Source organism: Plasmopara halstedii (assembly GCF_900000015.1).
Source record: "Plasmopara halstedii genome assembly, contig: Scaffold_202, whole genome shotgun sequence".
Taxonomy (NCBI): domain Eukaryota; phylum Oomycota; class Peronosporomycetes; order Peronosporales; family Peronosporaceae; genus Plasmopara; species Plasmopara halstedii.
The window spans coordinates 130,938-153,096 of NW_020187123.1; the positions used below are offsets into that span (position 1 = coordinate 130,938).

Below are 22,159 nucleotides of genomic sequence, written 5' to 3' on the forward strand. Positions count from 1 at the left end.
ATCCCACGATCAAGTCGTGAAAAAATCGTATCCCCGCGAGGATGAAGCATAAAATAACTGTCCGAAACGAACAGACTAGCTTAACTAGCTTTTGTTTACCTTAGGTCCGGCAGGAACAGAACATATGTGGTCGAAGGGCTTAATGCGGTTAACGCTCAGTTGGAGGCGCTCATCAGTTTTAAGAATGCGGTGATAAGGCGCGTACAGGACCGCCCCATCCAGTGCCCGATGGAAGAACACATTGTTGCCACCGTAGGACAGCTGATGTTAAGAGTCCGAGCCTTTGACCGCCGGGTCGGACGATCTTTTCCTCTGGATAAGAGAAGCTGATCTGTCCATAGATTTGACCTTGCTTCAAATGAAACTAAAGCGCGTCACGCTTGCGATTTTTAAGCGAAGAGGTCGTGAGCGATGATTGACACGAACGTGTACTACTTCGGTAAAAGAGGCGTTTCAAAGGTTGTATAACATCAAGCAACAAATCGCGAGCGTGTTCGCACCGCCTGGTCAGACGTATTGAATGTGCTCGGAGTTCTTGTCTATCGGTCAAGTGGTAAACTATGCCCGAGAACCTAGAACCCTTATCGCCGCAAATGCGTTGGACTCTCTGTCAGAGGCACTGACGGTTACCATCTTCATAGACGCTCTCCGAGCGCGTGTGACCCGCACTTAGACATTTTCGCGTTCATTCTATTTTTAAAAAAAATGCGATGTGCGTCGCATTCAGTGCGGAATAAAATCGCCATGCCGCGAAGGCTAGAGGAATGTAATCTCTCCGAACCCTCCCGAAGTGATAATGGACCTGACTCATGCTGAGTAGGAGGCGCAAAATGTCGAAGCTTCCCGGTACTTACGAGGGATGTTTTATCTGCTGTAGAACAAAACATGTGCGCATTGCATTTTGCTGTCGGCTAAAAGGATAAAAGAATTGGTCCTTAATGCAAGGGCGGATGACGAACTCCGGCGAGGGAACGTCACATCTCAGATGGTGCAGGGTGGCCTACTCTTTCAGATGGATTTTGTTGTACCTCGTGGAACCGTAAGCAATGCGACCCAGCTTTGAAATGTGAGACTTCCTGTAATGGGTTAAACACAGCCATTATATGAAGGCACGTCTAAATGTTCTGCGTGCATTGCGATATTTTATAACAAAGGAATTACAGTATGGTGTCCCATATACACATGTGACATCTTCTATGTAGTCATTGACATTCTGTGTGCTAAAGAACCTACACTGGTGACGATGCCGACGTGTCTTTGTCTTTCGAAGTGACTGGCGTAAGCCAATCACTTATGCTGGTATTTTCCACGGAGGTTCAAGTTGAAGCTATTCGAGTTTTGAACTCCGTACACCCAAAATGATTTTGCTGAGGCTCAAAATTAGTGTTTTTTTGACTGTATAAATTAGATTAATAGGAAAGTAAGGTGTTATTTGCTAAACCCCTGGAAGCCCTTGGGGTGTTTTGCATGTCACTCTGGGAGCCATTATTTTAGTTGCAAATCTGCCTTCGAGGCCTAAGTTGTTCTGTTGCCCTCCAAGTCGGGACTGTCCTTTTCTCTTCACGTCAGAAGCGCTCATTCGTTGCACAAGTTTTTGTGTTGTGTTTGAGGGACTGTAGTGAACAGCGCCATGGACTCTGTGTCCGCTGGTGCGCTCTCAGTTATGGTTGTCATGTAGATCCGGCAAAGGTCGGGGGCACAGTGTATAGGCCAGTGCCTCTATTCCAAAGGGATTTCCGGAATTGGCTCGGCCGATAAAAACGAGCGCAATTCGTTTTTTAAAAATGGAGTGAAAATTTCGTTTAGCCTGTTGTTGCTATACATCACCACCATATATCACTGCATTTTTGATAGCTGCGAGGCCACTCTAACAGACTAAAGATCTATTGCTAACGAACATCATTTCATTTGATGTAGATTGCTTTGTTGGTGATGCGTACGTCTAAAGGACACGAATGCAGCAAGGCAGTGATAATTTGGTTTAGCCCCTTACTTGCGTTTATTTGTTGTGTTTCATAGCGAAATTCTAAGTTACTATTGTTTTTGCTAATACATAGATAAAAATCTCAACACATTCTAATACTGCTTTACAAAATTGACCTCAAAAACTGCTTCTTGGATGGAAATCAAGACGACTGCTGTGCTGTCGCTCAATGGACAAGCCCAAGTTACCTTAAGTGTCGACATTAATGGGGATGTGGAGCAAAAACAGAGTGCGAATTCCCCTGCATTAATTGGTGAAGCGACGTTGGAGCTGATGAAACTGTTGGGTTCGCTTGTGCGGCTGCGCATCTCGGACGGTAGGGTTATCATTGGCCGCTTTCACTGTTTCGACAAGCATCAGAACGTGATTCTTAGAGACGCACGCGAGTTTGCACCAACGTATACGGGAGTCGGGAAGAACAGCAAGGAAAAGACTATAGTGCGTGATGCGGAGGAAGACGCGCGTTTTGCTGGCGACATGGTGCCACCCAATAGTCGCGCACTCGGCATGGCCCTTGTACCGGGCAAGCACATAGTTTATATGAAAGTGCAGAGTTAAGGTGTAATGAGGAAAGCCATTTGTTGCTTCAAACGCAGCATCAAATATCCGTCTTTCTATTACAATCGGTTGTCTTCGAGAAGCTGCGCTTCCTTTTCGTCGATCAAAGTGTCGACATTGGTGATCATTTCTTCGACCAAACGACAGATCATTCTAGCGTCATCCGTGGAGCTGTCAGCCACTGGTGTATTTTCCTGCGGACGTAGGATAAACTCGGTAAAGTGGTGCGCGAGTCTTGCTGCGTCCATTCCGTTCTTAGATGAGTAGACATTGACGTCGTTGAGGTGGAAAAGCAGGCAAGCTAGCATGGTACTGCAGCGTAAGTGAAATATGAATAATCCATCAGTGGTTTTGAAGGTAAACTCATTCGATGCAAAACTTACAGGTTTTTCTTGGGCAGAGCTTCAATTAGTGTTTGGAGATTCCGTTGTGAGTCAAAAGGGGCATATTGTGCCTCACGTGCAAGTGTTACGAATTCGTCGAACATGGTATAAGGAATTAGAGGCTGCTCTTGCTGCTTTAACCATAGCCGTACAATAGCACCGGCAGTTGTAGCATCCAGCAGCTCTTCCAGCTCATCCTTAGTCGGTTTTCGTGTCACAGACTCGCTGGAAAATTCATTTAAGAAATCGAGAGCAGCCTAAACAAACGGATGAACAAACTGAAAAAAAAGATAAAACACGGATTTTACGCTTCACCTTCAGCTTTGCAGTATTTGGTTTCACTTCGTAAAAACGTTCAGTCTCAATGCCAGGAGTCGAGTCATAGATAAAATTAATGGCGTAGATAGTTGCCTTTGGTACCAGCTCCTCAGGGCGTAAGAGCACCGATAACTCCGTTTCTAAAGTAGAAGATTGCTGCCGTGCAACGGTTCGAGACCTTCTTGCTCTACCGCTTGCACTTGTTGCGGATATAACGCTAGTATTTTCAGCAGGTGAGTCTATGTCTGGACGTGGACTATTGGCACTTCGTATGAGTAGCGAATCCAACATATTAACCCACATCACCGTGACTTGAGGTGAGTCAGATACGAGACTGTACACACGCGATGACTTTGGAGTGCCACTCTTTTCTTGCTTGGTAGATGTCGAAGTTGGTTTTTCAGAATTTGAGTTCGGAGCAGCTTGGTTGCTAGCGTTAGCGTTTTCTTCGTCGGAGGATACATAGTCATCGGCATAATGTGTCCCCCAGGTATTGCGGCATGTGATGTCAAAGCGACATCCTTTGTACTTTGGGTGGCTTAGTTTACCAATACGTTGGATAAGCCGCAACGAAATTGATCCGATCTCACCAAGTGGAATTGGACCCCAAGCAGATTGAACGACATCAGCATAATACCGCACCTCATTTAGCTTTGCATAGAGCACAAAATAGCGCGAATTCCATTTCTTAAGCCCCTTAATACCACGTCGTTGTTTCTGTCGCAGCCATCCTTCCAGCAATACCCCACTGCCAGGCCTTCCCGGAAACGCCCCAGGTACTTTGCGCAAACCAGGGCTCACAACTTCCTCAGCGCTGTTGGCAGTAACTCGGGGAGAACCGCCATATTCGGAGCCACTAGCGGAGTGCTTCAAGCGATCTGTGCGTCGATTTATAATGACTGCGGGTGAACTCCCCGCACCTCCCGTCTGCACCTCTGTGGGTCGTCCTCCCCTCGTACTGATTGTAACGGAAGGTTTCGATGTCGAGTGCTCTGTAGTTAAAGGTGCGTCTCTTTTGCTCTTAGTTTTCGCTTCAGCCGGACTATTAGTGGCCGATGGACCTAAGTCTTTCGTCATATTTTTTTTCTCTTTCCAACCAAATGGCGACATTACCTTTGTCTTTGTAATCAGTTTTAACATGTTTGTATTCTTTGCTCCATTTCCTGTAGCAGAAGCTTCACCTGCTTCTTTACTGATGTCAGAATCCCAATCACTCTCTCTCTCTTTGCGAATTTTCAGTCGATTAAGTTTTTGGGGGACTTGCAACTTGGATCTTAACCGAGATTTTTCCTTTTTATTTTGATGTGGATGTACCACTGACCCAGCAATATACGCGTCCAGATCCGAATCCTCTTCTGTGCTCTCAATTTTCAAATGATTTTTCTTACTTTCCTCCTCCTCTTCATCTGAGTCGCTGTACCATTTTCTTCCTGTGCTTTTCTTTGTTGACGACGAATTGCGAAGATTTCGGCTTCTAGCCAATGTTCCAGAAGTCTTCTTTAACACATGCAGTCCTTTCAGCGGCTCTATCTTGGTCTTTGCATTCATCACCGCATCCTCACGCTTCGCTACATCACGACGTTCACTGTTCGAGCTTCGCCAATTACCTGCAACATTTTCTGTTTTCCCTCCTTCCGATGCACTCGAAGATCGCAAGGAACTGACGTCGCTATCGTTCGACCGTGTTGTTGTCAACTTCTTTCCTATGTTGCGTCGAATGTTTCCTCCCAAAGGTGAGCCGTCGTCCGAGCTGTCACTAAGCATTTCACCTACGCGATCATCATTCCCATCTTTAGCAACAGTAACACCGTTACCTTGACGGATCCGCGAGCCGAACACAGTCGTCATTTGTTATTGAAGCTAAAGGATCGATCAAAGGAAACATCTTTGAGAGGGGGTTTTATGTACAAAATCACCACGAAAACCACATAACTTGAAGTAGTTCAAGTTTGCGAAAGTGTCGTTCTCCACCAAGAAGATCGAATTTGCAATAAATAATTTTTATTATTTATACGTAAACCGTTTGACTACACAAATTAATTGAAATAGGCGACTAAGATGGCATAGAGTGCTGGGCTGTGTGTAAACCCTAACTGCACAAATGACGCGAACAATGCTTTATCGATATCTCGACGACATCGTCTGCACAAAGGTTTGGTTTGACAGACCTATACGGTCATTTTGGAAAATTTGGCAATCTGCCTATTTAATTTTTGAGCTAAAAATTTTGCTTTAAGTACACACTGCATTTAAAGCTATTTGTCTGTGTCATTCTTAAAAGACATGAACTTAATTTGGCATTTTATTTATAGGTAAGTTTTTTTTGTACAAAATAGAGTAATAAAACCACGTCGAAAACTAATAGTAGTAACGGTAGAAAAACGCTATAAAAAGTAAGCATTTTTCTTTATGTACAAAATCCCAGTTGTTCAAGGAAGCAAGGTATATCAGGTATCGCACAACTGCATCTTGGTCACATGTGTAAAACTGGTCGAGTCTTCGTAGGAAAACACATGTACTAACATTACATTCCATTCTTAAACAAAGTATTTGAAAATATCCCAAATGGTTATTTTGAGATTGCTCAAACAAAATGTGTTTCGGTACAAGATGCCATTCGATTTTAGATTGGATAAAAAATACTCTATCGACTAAGGTAGTCAAATTCATCAGTCATTCCGCTCTTCATCGTTCAAAAAAGAAACGTTCACCAGCCCGACGGCCGCTTTCGGCCTCGAGTGCTCACTGCACGTCTCATGCCTTATGTCATCCACCAATGATCCACCGCATGAAAATTCGCGTCCTCCATCGATTTTGCTTCCGCTAAACTCGCGTAAAAGTGATTTTACCACAGGCTCATCTATCTCGTCCGTAGTGCCAGAGCTGCGTGCACCATTGAACACGTCAGTCGATAGTGATGCAAACACTACCAATGAACTGAAACGCTACGATGCTGAAAACGTCAAGAAATCAAGTCGAAAAATTAATTGGTGGAAACGCATTACAGTCATGACAAGTAAAAGACAACGGAAGGAAGGCCGAGTGGATGGATGCATTTCTGACCAAGAAGTATATGTGAGGAACATGCTCGATTCCTTTATGTCATCCATGAGCTCTAAAGACAGAATCTCGACCAATTTTTTTGTGGACGATAGCAACAGCAGTAGCAGCAGTAGCAGCAGTAGCAGCAGTAGCAGCAGTAGCAGCAGTAGTACGATGAGTAGCGAACAAAACTCCAAAAGACAACGAGAGGTACCTATGATAATGACAGAGAGTGCTACTACGACAAATTCTACTACGGCAACAACAAACAGAGCGAGTACCACGAAAGTGATAAAAAAGAATGTCAAAAACGTAGACTCTCCCGCATACATGGCACAATTTACACCCAATGATTGCGCCCCACAGGAAGAACATCATTTAGATGTGAAATTCACGACTCGAGAAACTCGTGCAGCAGGCGCAACTGGCATCAGCAGCAATTCTAGTAGTGAATTGTATGACGATCTTCTGGATGATAGGCTGTTTGCGTCCCCTCTGATTCATGACGATATAAACAAGAGGCTGCAGCGACACATGAAGGCTGAAGCTATGCACGCTCGGTCGTTGGAGAAGAATCGCCAACGAACTAAAGCACGCAAGAAGATAGGCATGTTCATTTTCTGTATTGGAGTCATATTGATTGCATTCATTGTGGTCTCAGTATGGATTGCTAAAGTTGGTGTCAAAACTCAGGACAAGTTGATCAAAAGCAACAATAATGCAAAAGTATTAATAAGTAGCAGCGGGAGTGGCAACAGCTTAGAAGGTTCTTCTGGTAGCATGGGATCCGAGGCAGATTTGATACTTGACTCATCTTCATACACGTACGTCCACTGTGTTCTAATGATTTTATCACTGTGGATGTCTCTCGTCGTGGTAATTATGCATATGACATTTCGTAGCTTTCGGACATACTCACTTCCCTTTGTAATGGAGCTGAGCTGTTTGCAATGTGGGTATTGGACCACATCTTTGCTACGAGTAATGCTCGAGGCTTCTTCCTTGCCGAAGATGGCATACGTCTTTCTCTGCATGTTTGAGTGTTTCTTCACATTTGCATTGATCTCGTTCGCGTGCACCACGGCTTATTATATGTACCGATCGGTGGTGTCATATGTAGACGTTATTATGGATTCGCACAGTGTTAAGTCCCGCCACCGCCGGTGCACAATAAATGTGCTGCTGCTCTCCTTTGCCATTTCGATTTTATTAGCGCTAGTTGGTACCCGATTCAAAGATCGTCATAATTCGTCAAGCTTAGTATTTGCGGGCGAAGAAAAGATTTTGGACGAGGAATCGATTTCACCTTGTCTTAACTCAAAATGCCGTCAGATATTGTACGTGTATTTTCCGCTACTGGCGTTTGCCTTCGTCTTTATATTTTACGTGCGCTTAAAAGTAATCATCGGTAAATCATATCCGACATCAGCTATCGGGCGACTGGACAAGGTGGTGCAATCGTACTTGATCGTTTTTGTCGTATGTTATGGAAATCTTATTGTCCTCACAGCGCTACAAACGTCGACTTCGTGGAGCGTTCCGCCTGCTGCATTATTTATGATGCAGTACATTTTCGATGTGGTAGGAGTGTGCATGGCTGTTTTCACTTTCATGAACTTCCACCGTTGCAGAAAAGCGTTTGACTTTGGGTTGCCGCTCAAATCCATCGATCCAAGCAGTATCGAGTTTGATGATCCTGCTAACATTATTGGTGAAGGAACTTTTGCCATTGTACTGAAGGCAAGTTGGCGACAAGGAGGACATGGGGATTATTTGGCATCACAATCGATCGAAGTGGCTGTCAAAACTTTCAAGCATGCGCAAATTGAATATTTGGAACATGTGAAGGAGGAAGCTTACTTGTCGTCAAAGCTGGTCCATCCTTGCATTATGATGACGTACGGGTGTTTTACAAATGGAATTAACCTCTATATTGTGTACGAGTATCTTGGAGGTGGTACGCTTCAGCAACTAATCGATTTGAACCGAAGCACACCGTTTACGTACGAGCGAGGATTGCGCTATGCACAGATGATCGCAATTGGCATGCGCTTCTTGCACGGTCTGACTGTGCCAATTGTTCACCGTGATCTAAAGCCACTGAACTGCATCTTTGATTCGGAGCAAGAGATGCTGAAAATTGCAGATTTTGGTGAATCGCGGTTGCTACGAACGCGAGAAGTCGTGGATCCGGAATCAATATTTTTTTCGTCGGCTGACATAACTGTACAAATGACAACTAATATTGGGAGTGCTTGCTGGGCAGCGCCGGAAGTGCTAAAAGATGAGGCCAAGTCGGAATACTCGATCAAGATTGATGTTTACAGCTTTGGCATTATCTGCTGGCAGCTGTACACGTGTGGTGTGCCATATGCGGATATTCCGGGAAGCGTTTTGGCTGTGGCAGAGGCCGTATTAAGTGGTGTGCGTCCACCAATTCCTCCCGACTGTCCTCGATTATTTGCTAAAATTATGGAGCGCTGCTGGCATGACAATCCTTTGCGACGTCCGACTTTTGATGATATTGTCCAGCTGTTAGAAAGTGAGCTAACAGAAGAGCGTCGTCGGTGTACTCGCGGCGGAGACAACGCAGCAGTTGCACCACCAACACTTGGTATGAGCAATTTTGGCGACTCTTGCATGGAGAATAATAATCTGAATAGGAATTCTAGTGCTGATTGATATTAGCAACATTTAATAGATCAGTAATAGTGTAACATATCATGGACAAACTTTAAAGTACGCATTTTTAGCGCGTGTTTCGATTCATGGTATCACGATCTACCCTCTGGTCAAATAATGCCTAGCACACGCAAACGGCTTTCATATTCCGTACGTCCAATGTAGCACCCAATAAGCGCGCGATCTCCGCCCTCAAAGGCATGACGACCATGCATCACACGCTGATTGTCCACGATCATCATATCGCCCACCTTCAATTTCAGGCAAAACTCCATCTCTGGTCGACGCAATATTTCAAGCAGCTTGCGATGGGACTGATAAAATTCTTCTACTTGCTCAAAGGTCAAGTGCGTCAGCGGGGCACGATCGTAATCATTGTGACGAAACTGAACGATATTACCCGCGTAGTCTAATCTAATAAGCGGCTCCATGGTAGCCAAGTGCGCATCTTTGTCCACCGTAAAATACGGAAGTAATGTCTTGCTCAAAACACAAAATGCCTCGTAGTTCTCCTTCCTAAGCGTTTCCACCACGTGAAACGAGTCGATATAACGACTTTCACCACCATCACCAGCCTGGGATGCACAATTAAAGATTTGCAGTCCAGGCGGATCGCTCATGTAAGTGCCATCGGTGTGGTGCAGTAACTCAAGGTTCGTAGCCGCAGTATCGTTGTAATCTTCGGCATCGTCAATCGGGTTTGTCGTCCACATGGTGCCGTAGATTGTGCGCAATGCGAAGCCAATCTTCTTTGAAAATTGCTCAGTAGCTTCCATCGTGCTTGGCGTGCCTGATACACATACTAAACCGTACTTGTACACGTCACTCATGAGTGGCTCAATATTACAAACACAGTCATCATATTCGTGTGTGGGCAGCTTGAAATTCGTTCCGGCCCACAGCTCCTTGGTTGTCAGGCGTGGTAATCGATATGATTTCGAGTAAGGTGCTGCTGTCTCATCCTCTGCGTTACCCCCTTCCAGCGAGTACGCGTGGTCTCGCAGCCACTGCGCGTCAAACTTACTAACGGTGCATGGAGAACCGCACACGAGGGAATTCCAGTCAATTGCCACGGCACTACCGGCTTCAATCAATCGAAGCCGTCGTAGTGGCATGTTAATTGGGATTGACGCTGTGTCCAGCTGGCGCTGCTGCGTCTCTGGGTGCATACAGTGCTCACAGCGGCAGTGGTCACGCAACCAAAGCTTGTGGAATTTGGCAGTGGCACCGTCTTCGAATGTGATGCGAACAGCTCGCTCATTGGCAAGCTCCATAACATTAGTAATACGCTCGCCTACAAGAAGCTTGTCGGCTAGTGCTGACGCGAACGCGCGAGCTCCTCGATGGTGTAGAGAGCTGGAAATAGCGACATTACTTGGCTTCAGATTGCGTAATTGGTGGAACACGTATGAGCGCATTTGTAGATGCACAAGGGATTGCTTTTGCTTTCTCGGCAATGAAGGCGAAAATAAAAGTGCAACCGCTGACAAGTTCCGTTTATTTGAGCCTTTCGGTAATTGAGTGGACCCCTTCCCGTAGCCATTAACTCGTGACGTTAACAATTTGAAAATAGGCTCTGATCGCCGGCAGCGTCCACCGATTACTATAGCGACGGTGAAAAAAAGAAGCGTGACCGCCTGCATCAACATTTTGTGAAACCAAAAATTAGAATAGAAGCAAGAATGGAGCAGATTTTGTAGATATGTTTGAGCACTTTGACGAGAATATCCGGCACTATTGCACTATTTTATAATTCTTAATGGTATCGAAAAATAGGTTTAAGCGTTTGTTGCAGCGTGTGATGGCATTCAGCCCAACTTAATATGAATTATGTATGTATCAGCTATAGGTGAATAAAACTTTAACGATGTAAATGGCTAGACGACTGAACTACTTTGCAGTGAAAACGCAGAAGGCTGCGCTAATTGGCGCTACAGTCAGACACCATCATTTTTGTTTTGTTTTGCCATCTCTCATGGCTAACCATCCATAGTAAGCCACCCATCCTATATTGTAATTTCAACGTCTTTCACGCGTACAACCTATTATAAAGACGGCGTATGAAACTGCTCAGTCACTAGCCTTGCCTAGATTCGATAAACGATCTCATTTTAGGCATGTCGTGGCTGGAACGCCACGAGCTATAGATCTAGTGGACGTCAAAAAAAGCTAAGTGCAAAACACATTCGAGCTCACGGATGATTAAAGAGTCATGAACTTACCTTTAGTGACAGCAAAATCAGTTCTGGTTCCGGCACAAAACTGTTATAGCTCAATTGATAGCAATGATATTGCTAAGTGCCTCGAGCAGATCTCGGGAGGCAGAAGCAGCAATTTGCCGAGGTCTCAGGATAAGACGGTAAGAGACGACTATATACTCCAGTCTCCAAATTTTGTTTCTGTTACGAACGAAATGTGCGACTGTGTGTCTTGACTCACACAGTGTATCTCATTTGAAATAACCGATATATGTTGTATCTTGTGCTAAGGTCGGCGGAAAGTCGAAGCGACTGGAGGTCGCAGTCTTCCATGCCAGAGCCAGTTGAGTTTGAGGATGACTGTCAGCTGCGCTTCACTGTGATCTCTTGTAACCTACGCTAGGGTCAGTAGAAAATGGGAGCAACTGGAGGTTGCAATCTTCTATGCCAGTGGAGCTGGATGGCGACTGTCATTCGCGAGAATAGGCGGGAGTTAAGGAGGTCCACGCATCCCTTTCACGTCGTGGTGTGTCAGTCGTGCGGAGCTGTAAATCTCCATAAGCAAGTGGCAAATTATTACTAGTGTATGAAATGACTAGGGTCGTCTCGAAGATTGTACGTATCCCCTAACTACATCGGGCAGAAGCGCTAATAAAGCCCAAGGAGCTTTCGATATGTGCAACAACATAACAAGATGTTTACGTCACCGAAATGGTCGGCTGCAACCAGAAGAGGAGCTTGGCTCGTTTTTAAATACGAATAAATCTATCCTTAAGGACACTTGCGAAGCATTTAGCTCGTCGAGTGAAAACGATCGACCACATGAATTATTTCTATCTTTTGTTGAAGAATTCATGACATGGAAACGGAAGATCGACCACGCTTGCTGATACCTGAATATGGAGTGTGTCATCAAACTTCATCATCCGAATCAAAATATCAGTGTGAATAGACTGATGCATTATTCTATACAAAGCATGTTCAATGAGAGAGCAAAATTTACACTCTTGGTTTTGACTTCATGCATCAGAAAGGCTAATGATAAGTGGCGGACGTGCGTGCTTATAATAAGCAAATTGCAATCATCCACGATTACGACGCATACAAAAGTTTCTTTTTGGAAAAAAATGGAACTTTTGTATGCGCCGTAATTTGGATGCGTTGTCTGTGGGAAGATCTTGTATACATTGAGACCGTTGCTAATTGGCGAGTGCCTTTGTCTTAAAAGGATTTGAAAAAGTGGCTCTGCTCGGTCAATTACTTGCCTGTGCAAGTTATGTTAACACGACACGAACCTCACCAACCTCCGTAAACTGATTGTCAAGTGATGTAGACGTGCGACGGAAGAGGCGACCTTTAGGCTATGAAAATAAACCTCAGTCGTGATCCAATTTTGGCTTTAATTAAACCTGGAACGACCATTACACATGATCTGTGTTGCTTCAGCTTTTGCATAAGGCTGCGCTTTGCTCCTTGCTCATACCAATAGACATGACCGCTTGATAGCTTGTAAGTCTCGCTAGCTGAAAGATACCAAGAAGTGCGAAAGTTCACCTGCTTGATTGTAATCCATTTGTTATCTATATGGAACATGCGTCGTTGCGCAAAGCGACGTCGTTATCACACCTCTCCCAGCGATAAGCAAGATGTTATCGTTCTTTGCAACGTATACCTTTAAGGAACGAGCTGAGCCGGGTTGGTCCAACTTGGTGGCGGATTCGCTTTGACGTCGCCCCGACTATATTTCTCAATGGTGGTGTCATCAATTGACGAAGTGATGTATACAGCGTACACACGAGATGCAACATGTGTATCGCTGCCGAAATTCTTGATAAGCAAGGGAGTTGAAAAATCATCTTTCACTTCACTGAAGCCGGCGATTGACCGCCTGCTTGCTATGCCATGCTTCAAGTCTTGCTGTGTGTCAGCACTGGTCTTCATGACACACAGCGTGTTGTGGTACCTCAATATAAAAAATCTCAAAACGAAATACACAACAAGGCAAATAATAACCTTTTGGTAGCCACCTCAAAAAAGAAAGACAAATGTTCAGTGAAAGCTATGTGTTAGTAGTAATAGTGGCTTAAGCACACATGTGCGCAAGTTTGAAGGATGTCGGATGGATAGAGTGCTAGCTATCCATCAGGAGAGCTACTTTTTTCGGTCATCCAAAAGGCGTGTCGGGAATTTTGTATGGTGATCTTTGCGGTCCGTCTAAGTATGACGAATCATCTCGCTCGTGCAGGCAAATTTGTGACTGGCAATGATATCGCTAATATATATCTTCAAGATGTGTTCCGACAACATTGCTAGCCGGTAGCCAGTTTGTCAGATAAAGAGTCGCGCTTCACAGCGACTTTTGGTAACCTTACTCAAGGCGATCAGCACCTGATTAGCTATATGAGCTGCTGACCATTCGCAAACAGATGATCAGAAAGAGCTCTTGAATTTTGTTGTCGAGAATAACCCTAGACGCACATGCGGAGAGACCGCGGTGCTGGAGCAAGTTGCTCTTATGCGTTAAATAAAGCAAGGCATGCCTCTACAAACATTATCTATTTTACATGAATCGTTTGGTGATCCGTCGGGCGCCTTTGACACCACCACGAAGTAGCTCAGACCTTAGGGAGGGAGAAGCCGTCGATCAAAATTGACTTGCTGATTTCATCCTGGCTTTACTTCGTAGCAAGATAAGCAATTTTATTCGAATCAGACCGAGTATCGCCATTACGAATATGTTGTGAAGCAAAATTGCTTATTGAAAGCAATAGAATTACCTTCGCATGCAGTATCTACAGTCTATAAGACTGTGTTGCGACCGCGCTACGTCGGACCGTTCACGGTCGTTGCAAAAAAGTGATCGAGTTCTACTTTTATAACGTCCCACAGAGAATGCGAGCAAATCGGATGTGAAGAGCTCTCATGTATATGAAACAGATCCTTTACCATCTCATATAACTTAAATATCCACTGCATCAAGGTATTAATTTTGTTATGAGCCGCTGGAGATGCTTCAAGCTACCCAGTGCGGTCGCAAAGAGCAAAGTATATCCGCACCAAGACTCATTGGTGGATGCATTTCAAGATTTTCGAAGCGACTGGAGGTGTCGCCACAGCCGATAAAGCTCATATAAGTCAGCCACGGCAGGGTTGACTATCGGCGGAAATATTCAATGAACAAGGGGCGGGCCAGCTTTATGTGGATGGTCTGGTACGCTATCGAGTACCCCGGGGTTGTTTTTAGTCTCTGGTGAAGCGGAAGAGTAATACCCAATTTTGTCGGAGCTTCAGGTGTCTCATCGACATGATTACCCTTGCTGTTACCGCTTACGACCTGGCGACCCCTCAGCTTTTGTCGCCCTTGGACAAGCGATTGGGCTGCTCGTCGTAGCGCGCTACCAACTTGTGGGTAGAGACCGATCTTAAGGTTGGAAATACCCTAGCTCGGCGCTGTCTTATGTACGACGAGCGCGGCGTTCAACAGCAGAAACTGAAGGTGATGGTTGCTCACTTGACATCCGCGTCATGCTTTGTTCCTAAAAGTTATCATGAGACGATGCTGCAGGTGGACATATGCTACGCTGAAACTGGTTTCAGACGAGTAAGACGGCATTTTTTCTTACATCGCAAGCTGAGTCGTACAACCATCAGCATGTTTGCCATATTCGAGTACCCAACACACACCAGTCATGGAGGGTACAGATTTCCCAATTGCTGCTACTATAAGCGCAGGTGATGCTTGTAGGCAGTGAAGACCTGTGAGATGAAAAACCGATCGCAAGACATCTTTCTCATGTTCCTTTTGCTCTTGATGTCGTGTGCATTTGAGTGCATAGCCGTGGCAAGCGACTTCCAACAGTTTAAGATCGTTATACCGACATGATGACTTGAGTAAGTGCTCTCGCACTTACAGTGAACAAACCGAGCTCTTTTAGAAAGGCTTGTTCGTCAGTAAAAAGCTGGACATTTTTGTGATTCTCACGTGACGTTGACCAGTCTCTTCAACAATATACTTTCCAAGAAAGTTGAAGGTCAAGCTTTGTGCACCCAAAATTTTATGTACGTTCAAGCTGAGGTTACACCTAAGTGCACGAATTTAAGGTTTATTTGTAACTATCTGGGAGCCTTTGGTGCAGCGGGGCTGCCGTAGCTCTTTGCTTAGAGAGAGCTAAGTATAGGTCACCGACCGTGTAAAGTGTAGCGGATCGCATTCCGCTACCTCCAAGTACTCAAGCCTTAATTAAGGCAAACGAACACTTCTGATTAAAATCAAACTGTTTAATTGTTTTAGTTGCGGCAGAGCCGCCAATCTCTAAAACCCTAGGGTTTTCTTAATCAATATAGTAATACCTAATTCATATAGCAGAACCTGATTAATATAGTAATATGCATTACTACTGGCAATTCTGCCACGAGGTGACTTGACTTCTTGTTACGGTATAGCCACACCACTGTGTTATTACACTAACTGTGTAATACACACCTATGTACGGTCGTGCGACCCGCCCTTTCTTACAATGGCACGTGTAACCCCCGCTACACTCTCCTCCATTAAAACTATGAGTATCCTCAATTCATATTTAACGGTCGCCTCATACGAGACTGGCGTCCCGAGACACCTTCAACTTCCTAAAAACAACTTTAACGCTTCTCCGCTTTATGAGCACTGTGTCTACGACACGCAAAACATCCAGCCTAGCTAGTAGCGAGGGCGCCCGCGGGCAAATCCCTTCTTTTATAATGTGCATCTCCGGATAGTACGTTCGCGGCTTCACAGGAAGCACATCCCGAGCTCTCGGCGACTGAGCGCAACACACCGCGCCCGCCCTGGGCGACGTCTTTCCTCGTCTATGAGTTGGAGAAAGTCAACAATAAGTCAGACACTGTTTTTCCAGCATGTGATGGCGAGGAAGATGAAGTGCGCCAACTGCGCGACGTGAGCCCAGCTCAAACCTTGCGGACACCATGATCGCTCTCCAATTTAAAGGCTTTCGAGAGGAGTGGTATTATTACAATCGCCTCGACGAGGCGCAGGAGCAGCGCTCTCCTGCGCTCGTATCCACGGTCTGTTCTAGACATTCGTGTGGAGTACGGCTTCCGCTTGGCGGAACCCGCTACTGAAGCGGATGACGAGATCACTCGATCGGTAGGCGTCTACGTAGTCGGGCCTCAGGCTACTACACAAGCTGAGCTTGATCAGCAGAAAGCAGAACGAGCTCGCTTTTTGGAACCACAAGAGATCCCGATAAATCGGTACCGCGCTCGATTTTGAGCTAAAAAGAATGTGCTCCTTTTCCCGCAAAGCGGACCATTGATGTAATGCTCGCCCCTGGCGAAACCGCTGCAGATGACGATGAGCTCTTTGATTGATGGGTGCAGCAGCACCGGAAACTGTTTTCGCTGTCTACCTTACAGCGAAACCACAAGGAGTTGGACGTGCGCGTTGAGCGCCGTCTTAGATTTGAGTTTGCCAAACCCAAGGCGCAATGCCGACTTCCTGCGTATTGTCGCCTTGCGACATATGAAACAATTCATAACGCTTCTGTTAGCTCCGTGGATTCTCACACGGGTGAGTCTACGACTACAGCAGAGCAGGGTCATATCTTGAGCTCAGCTCAGGGCCCATCGGCTTTCCGTTCTACTGCCGAAAAGCGCGATGCGCAAGACGACGCAAAGCATAATGATCCTTCTGATCATAAGCGTTTGCGACGCCTGGGCAGTGTTGCCGAAGTGGCACCTCAAACTCTCACGAGTTTGGGTGTCCCCGCCACTTCACAACATACTGAACTAAACCCCGTCGACGACGTTTACCCACAAGACGTTCCTAGTGGTAGTGAACGCCACCATTCTCATTTAAAAGAGTCGGCGGAGGGCAATGACGACTTGGTCGATCGCCGTCCAGTGACTCGCGATTCTCTTAGAGCATTGGAGGACAAACTCCGTCGTCATCGGCACTCTGCCGAGCATCTCTCTGAGACCGCCTATCGCTGTGCGGAAGACTGGAACACTTTGTGCATCGACTGCCTCTCGCTGAGGATTATCGTGCTGTGTTGAAAGGGCTCCTAGCAGTCGAGCAGGCAAACACGTCACTCGTGCGGCAGTGGAGCGCCTCGCGCCGTTGAAAACAGAAGTGGTTGCACTCCGTGATCAAAACCAGTTGCTGGTTCGACTTCCGGGCGCCGAGCGCCTTTGGACGCCAGCCCGACACCAACGCTCCCGCGTTCACTTGCGCCGGACCCCGATCCGGCTTAAGCAAGCCCACATAAAACACTGGGTGGGGGTGCATCCATCTCGGAAGGTTCAGCGTACACGCAAGGCCTCGCTTGGCTGCGACCTTGAAAGCTCCAGTAAACCGTGGACGGTGTTTCGTCTTAAAAACAGCAGAGACTGCATGTGTAGGAAGGTTGACAGCATTTAATAAACCAGATCTCCGACCTTAAAGTTTTCAACATTGTTTTTTCCTTTTCCGTCTGCATTGTCCTTCAGCATGTCTTGGCTTTCAGCCATGGCATCGCAAACGTACCCAATCTAGTAGACAGGAAGTCTCGACTTCTTCACGCACGGTGAGAGGGCTGACATCAGCAAGCCGTTCGGCTATTCCCCCACCAAGGGCTATGCTATGGGATGGCGGCGTGAACGGGATACGAGGATTAACAAGCCTGTTCACGTAGACCGACGTCTAGCCAATATATGAATGCACTGCATTGTTCAGAGCGAACACTACGAGTGGCAACCTAGCACTCCAGCGCTTCGGCATCTCAGCGCAGACGCTGCGAAGAACGTATTCAACGACGCGATTCACGCGCTATGTCTGCCTATCGGTCTGCGGATGGTCCGCTGTTGACAAAGTCAACGTGTGTAGAGCAAAACTTCCCAGTGAAGCGTGGGTCTCTTTCACAGACAATTGACTTCGAGAGTCCATGTTGTCAAAAGACGCGATCGACAAACAGCATCGCGGTACCCACACCGTCAATGGTGTTCGGCACTGCGGCAAGATGAGCCATCTTGCTCAAACGGTCCACAAAGACCGCCGCACCCATGTTGACCACTTAGTGGGGTGTCGTGGGCCTCATAGAGGATACGGTATTTCAAATCCTCATCGTGAGGGAACACAATTTGTGGCGTATCCATCCAATCGGTACTATCATACAGCAACACATTATTAAACGAATTTCGGTTTAACCGCATGCACAAACGCGCCGACAAATTTTTGTCCGAGCTTTTAACCTCCTTGCTCCCGTGAGCCTGTAGCAGCGCTTTACACATACTATCACCCGCGTATGCAGCGCGGATCGAATCCGTCACTAATGACGTCACCGTCGTGACACGAGCAAGCTCATAGTCCGGTCTGCATGACAACGCATCAGCCAAAGCATTCTGCTTTCCTGGCTCACACTTCACCTCGAAGTTTTATTTTGCATAAAAGGAGAGCCATTTGACCATCTTCTGCGAGAGGTGACGCGACTGAGTCGCAGTGAATAGTGACGCATGATCTGTGTAGATCACAAACGGCTTTGAGCAGGTGCACTCTGAACTTGACAAGTGCATACTTCATCGCAAGCAATTTCTTGTCGTGAACTGGGTAGTTCTTGTCTGCAGCTTTAAGCCGAAGAAATTTGAACGCGATCAGCCGATCTCGACCCTCGGTGTCTGCTTGCAGCAGTGCACAGCTGATGGCGTAGTCCGAAGCGTCACAGACGACACTTAAAGGACGATCGGGGTCTGGCAACGCCAGTATTGATGATCGTCCATTTGAGAGCGGTGCTCGAGTGTATGTATATGAATAAGTTGATGCTAAGCCAATAAGTGTATCTCTGGCGCGGAAGAAATTTCCTTTATTGGGAAGCGTGGGATTTGAGCAGATCCAGCTAAGGTCAAGGCCATTGTGGACCGGTCGGTTCCAAAGAATCAAGAAGACTTGCGCAAGTGGCTTGGCCTCGCCAACTACTTTCGCAAGTTTAGCGCAAATTATGCGGAAATGGCACGGCCATTGTCGAATCTCCTTAAGAAGGATAAGGAATGGTGTTGGTACACCGATCATCGGGAGGCTGTTGATAGGGTTAACGACAGCTTTCTTTATGTTGGTTCTCCACATCTGGCCCCCCGTGCCAAGCACCACTATGGACGAAGATGTCATCGAAGTATGCCTGTGCATACGCCCGGTGAGACTTGAAAAATTGTGTCAAAGGACGATGAAATGTTGCTGGTGCATTCGACAGCCCTTGGGCATCGCCAGCCACTCCCAGAGCATTCCGTACTCACCGCTGTCAGCGGAATATTACTTGCTTTCATGATCAATTGGTAATAACCATCGGTCAGGTCGAGTGCGCTGGACTGGAGTACATCCTTTATAGGAATTGGCGTCTGTGCCGGCATGGTGGCAGCGTTGAGCTTATTGTAAGCGTTGACGATACGCCACTTGCCATTTGGCTTCCAGACACAAAACGTGGATGTCGAATGGGGAGACTCGCTCTCACGCACCATTTCTGCCTCCTGCTTTGCCCGGAAGAAAGCGTCAATGACGTCACACTGCTTCTCAGGCAGAGACCACTGGCAAGTTACCCAGTATTTGGCTCTTGGAACCAGGTCAATCTAATGACGCACACCTCGGTCCAGAGGTATAACCGACGGCGGGTTTTGGAGACGACGTCTTGCAATTTCTTCATTAAAGGATGTGACGGATCCGAGATTTTTCAGGAATCGAGGATCCACTTCGTGCGTTCAGCACCCTCTTGGTATTCTCCAGGACCTCATTCAGAAGCGATGACGAATTAGTCTTATCGTTTGATCCTATAATGACCACCTCGGCTACATTGCCCGCCTTCAAGACACCGCTAACTTTTTGAGAGACATCTCGTCCAGCGCTTGACGAGCAACCACCGCGGAAATAGCCTCGAAAGTGACGTCGCCGTCTTTCTCTCCCGTCATACCGTTGACAAGGGTATATAGCTGTGCGCTAGTGTCTACGGTAGTCACGCTGGGTCAGGGTCGACGACCTTCGTCTTGCAGATAACATACAGCTTTGCTGACTCCTTTCTATAGAGGTTTTATGTCTCATCGAGACTAGTGGGGAACACGCACTAGGCGTCATTCAGTGGTGTCACTTCCTGCTCCATCGGATCCTTGATATTATCAACAACTTCCGACGAAGAGCTGCTATTATTGCAGTCTTCGCCCAGTAGATAAGTGCCGCGTTACGCGCATAAGAAGGGCCTTGCCCAGGATGCCGCGGACCTCGTCCGACCATGCCACTCTCGGCACGCAGCAACTGCTTCGAAACGTGAGCAGTGCATAGTGGATTACGTGTCCCTCCACGGGCATCGCGAGGGCCACGCCCTTGATGCTTCTGACTTCGTCTGACCATGCCATTCTTAGCATGCAGCAGCTGCTTTGTAACGTGAGAAATGCCCAGTGGATTACGTGCCACTCCACATTCAGCCCGCGAGGTACGCTCGAAACTCTAGTCCAAACCACCCTTGGTGTTTGACAAATCGGATACTCCAATATCCAGCACATTGACCGTCCCGGCCCAGTGCCCGCGCCAAAAGCGCTTCTGCTTCCTATCAGAGGTGGATTCATGACTCACCAATAGCTCCACTAGAAGACGTGCGCGTAGCACCCAAGGTCTTCGACCTTCAATCAATCCATGGCTCATGGTGTACCAACCATGCCAAACCAAGGATAAGGTCATACCAAGGATGGGATCATACCTTGCATCCAAGTCTAAGACTATAAAGCTTTCCACTCTATCAAAGTCAAGTAACTTGACATCGAGGCCCACAGGAACCTTCGGCACCGTGACACATATATTCGTCGATAAGCGAACAGTGAAGGTGTCACTCAACCGCGCTTCCAGCACCTCTGCATACAGCTGACTTCCTCTGATCTTTGAGCGTCGAGCATATTTGCCCGACGCAGAATCGATAAGGGTTTTCTATGGCTCATCGAAGCCCTTCACGGTCGCTTTTACGACCAGCAAGCCCGGCTTGTACACACGTTCCGATTTCAACAGCACACAGCTCTTCGAGGCTGGGACCCCTTTGAGGCTCAAAGAACTCAGCTCTCCCTCAGTATGGCACCCCGCTCCTACTGGGTGATGCCGTTTCCCCGCGTTATTCCAGACAGGTTACGTCGGTTCGACGGACCTTTACGCGCCTTGTGCAGGGGACAACCAGTCCGTAGGTAACGGGAGTCCCCACAGACAAAACACCATCGGGTGTTTACACGCTGCTTAGCAGCTCGGAGCTCTCCACCACCTCCTCAGCATAGATGAGATTCATTGGCCCAGTCCCGCTCGACAAGCTATGAGGGTGTGTATTCCGACCAAGTCGTGCCGACTTGAAGAATTCAATGCCATGCTCACCGCTTCTTCAAAAGAAGACGGATGCACGCGAAAAACTTCCAGTTCTGGCCACGCCAGTGCAGAGGCCCTCCATAAAGACGGCCACTGCGACCGCCTCGGGGAGAGGATCTGCTGTCATCCCGGCGATGAGAGTTCTCAAATCTTAGACAAAGTCCACCAACTCCTTCTTTTCGAGCAACCAGAAAACTCGATTTCACGCGACATGCCTGATTAGCACCTCCCAGGAGGGGTACGCAGCTTCAACTAAAGCACCGCGCGTTAGTGCCCACTCTCACGCTCGGCCCCCGAGCTTGGAGATAGCTAGCGCCTCGCACAGGTGCGCGTTTCGGAGTATGGCGGATGTCATAGTCATATCGGCTTCTCTTATCCAGAGTAGGAGTTTTTTTTCATCATACCTCTCGAAGGTCTGAACGCTCACCATGAGCGGCCTGGGTCGAAATGAATCATCCGTCGTCGACGGTGGTGTCATGGACGCAGTCTAGACTAACAGCTTCTGTTGTAAGTGCTCAAACAGAGCATTTTCATCACTTTCAAACGCTTCTAGGCACGCGCTTATGGCCTCAGGCCTTTGCGCATCGAGGTGCCCCACGCACTCAAGGCCCAGCAGGAACATTTGCTTATTAAGCCCGTC

General features: G+C 46.9%; 4 protein-coding genes across 4 annotated transcripts; 2 read left to right on the forward strand and 2 right to left on the reverse strand.

The window, feature by feature from the left end:
* Positions 1-2,119: 2,119 nt before the first annotated feature.
* On the forward strand, positions 2,120-2,542 carry PHALS_02518 (U1 snRNP component; the record flags this gene model as incomplete). Its single annotated transcript, XM_024720601.1, has 1 exon — positions 2,120-2,542. The coding sequence occupies one exon, from the start codon at positions 2,120-2,122 to the stop codon at positions 2,540-2,542; it is 423 nt and encodes a 140-aa protein (XP_024572788.1).
* Positions 2,543-2,601: 59 nt separating this feature from the next.
* PHALS_02519 (rho gtpase-activating protein 24-like) lies at positions 2,602-5,091 on the reverse strand (the record flags this gene model as incomplete). The annotated part of the gene is made up of 3 exons (XM_024720612.1): positions 2,602-2,854; positions 2,926-3,182; positions 3,241-5,091. 3 exons carry the CDS (start codon positions 5,089-5,091, stop codon positions 2,602-2,604), a joined length of 2,361 nt encoding a protein of 786 aa, XP_024572789.1.
* Positions 5,092-6,006: 915 nt separating this feature from the next.
* Positions 6,007-8,967, forward strand: PHALS_02520 (tkl protein kinase; the record flags this gene model as incomplete). The annotated part of the gene is made up of 5 exons (XM_024720623.1): positions 6,007-6,892; positions 6,947-7,109; positions 7,188-7,241; positions 7,297-7,319; positions 7,406-8,967. 5 exons carry the CDS (start codon positions 6,007-6,009, stop codon positions 8,965-8,967), a joined length of 2,688 nt encoding a protein of 895 aa, XP_024572790.1.
* Positions 8,968-9,077: 110 nt separating this feature from the next.
* On the reverse strand, positions 9,078-10,616 carry PHALS_02521 (trimethyllysine dioxygenase; the record flags this gene model as incomplete). Its single annotated transcript, XM_024720634.1, has 1 exon — positions 9,078-10,616. The coding sequence occupies one exon, from the start codon at positions 10,614-10,616 to the stop codon at positions 9,078-9,080; it is 1,539 nt and encodes a 512-aa protein (XP_024572791.1).
* Positions 10,617-22,159: the final 11,543 nt, after the last annotated feature.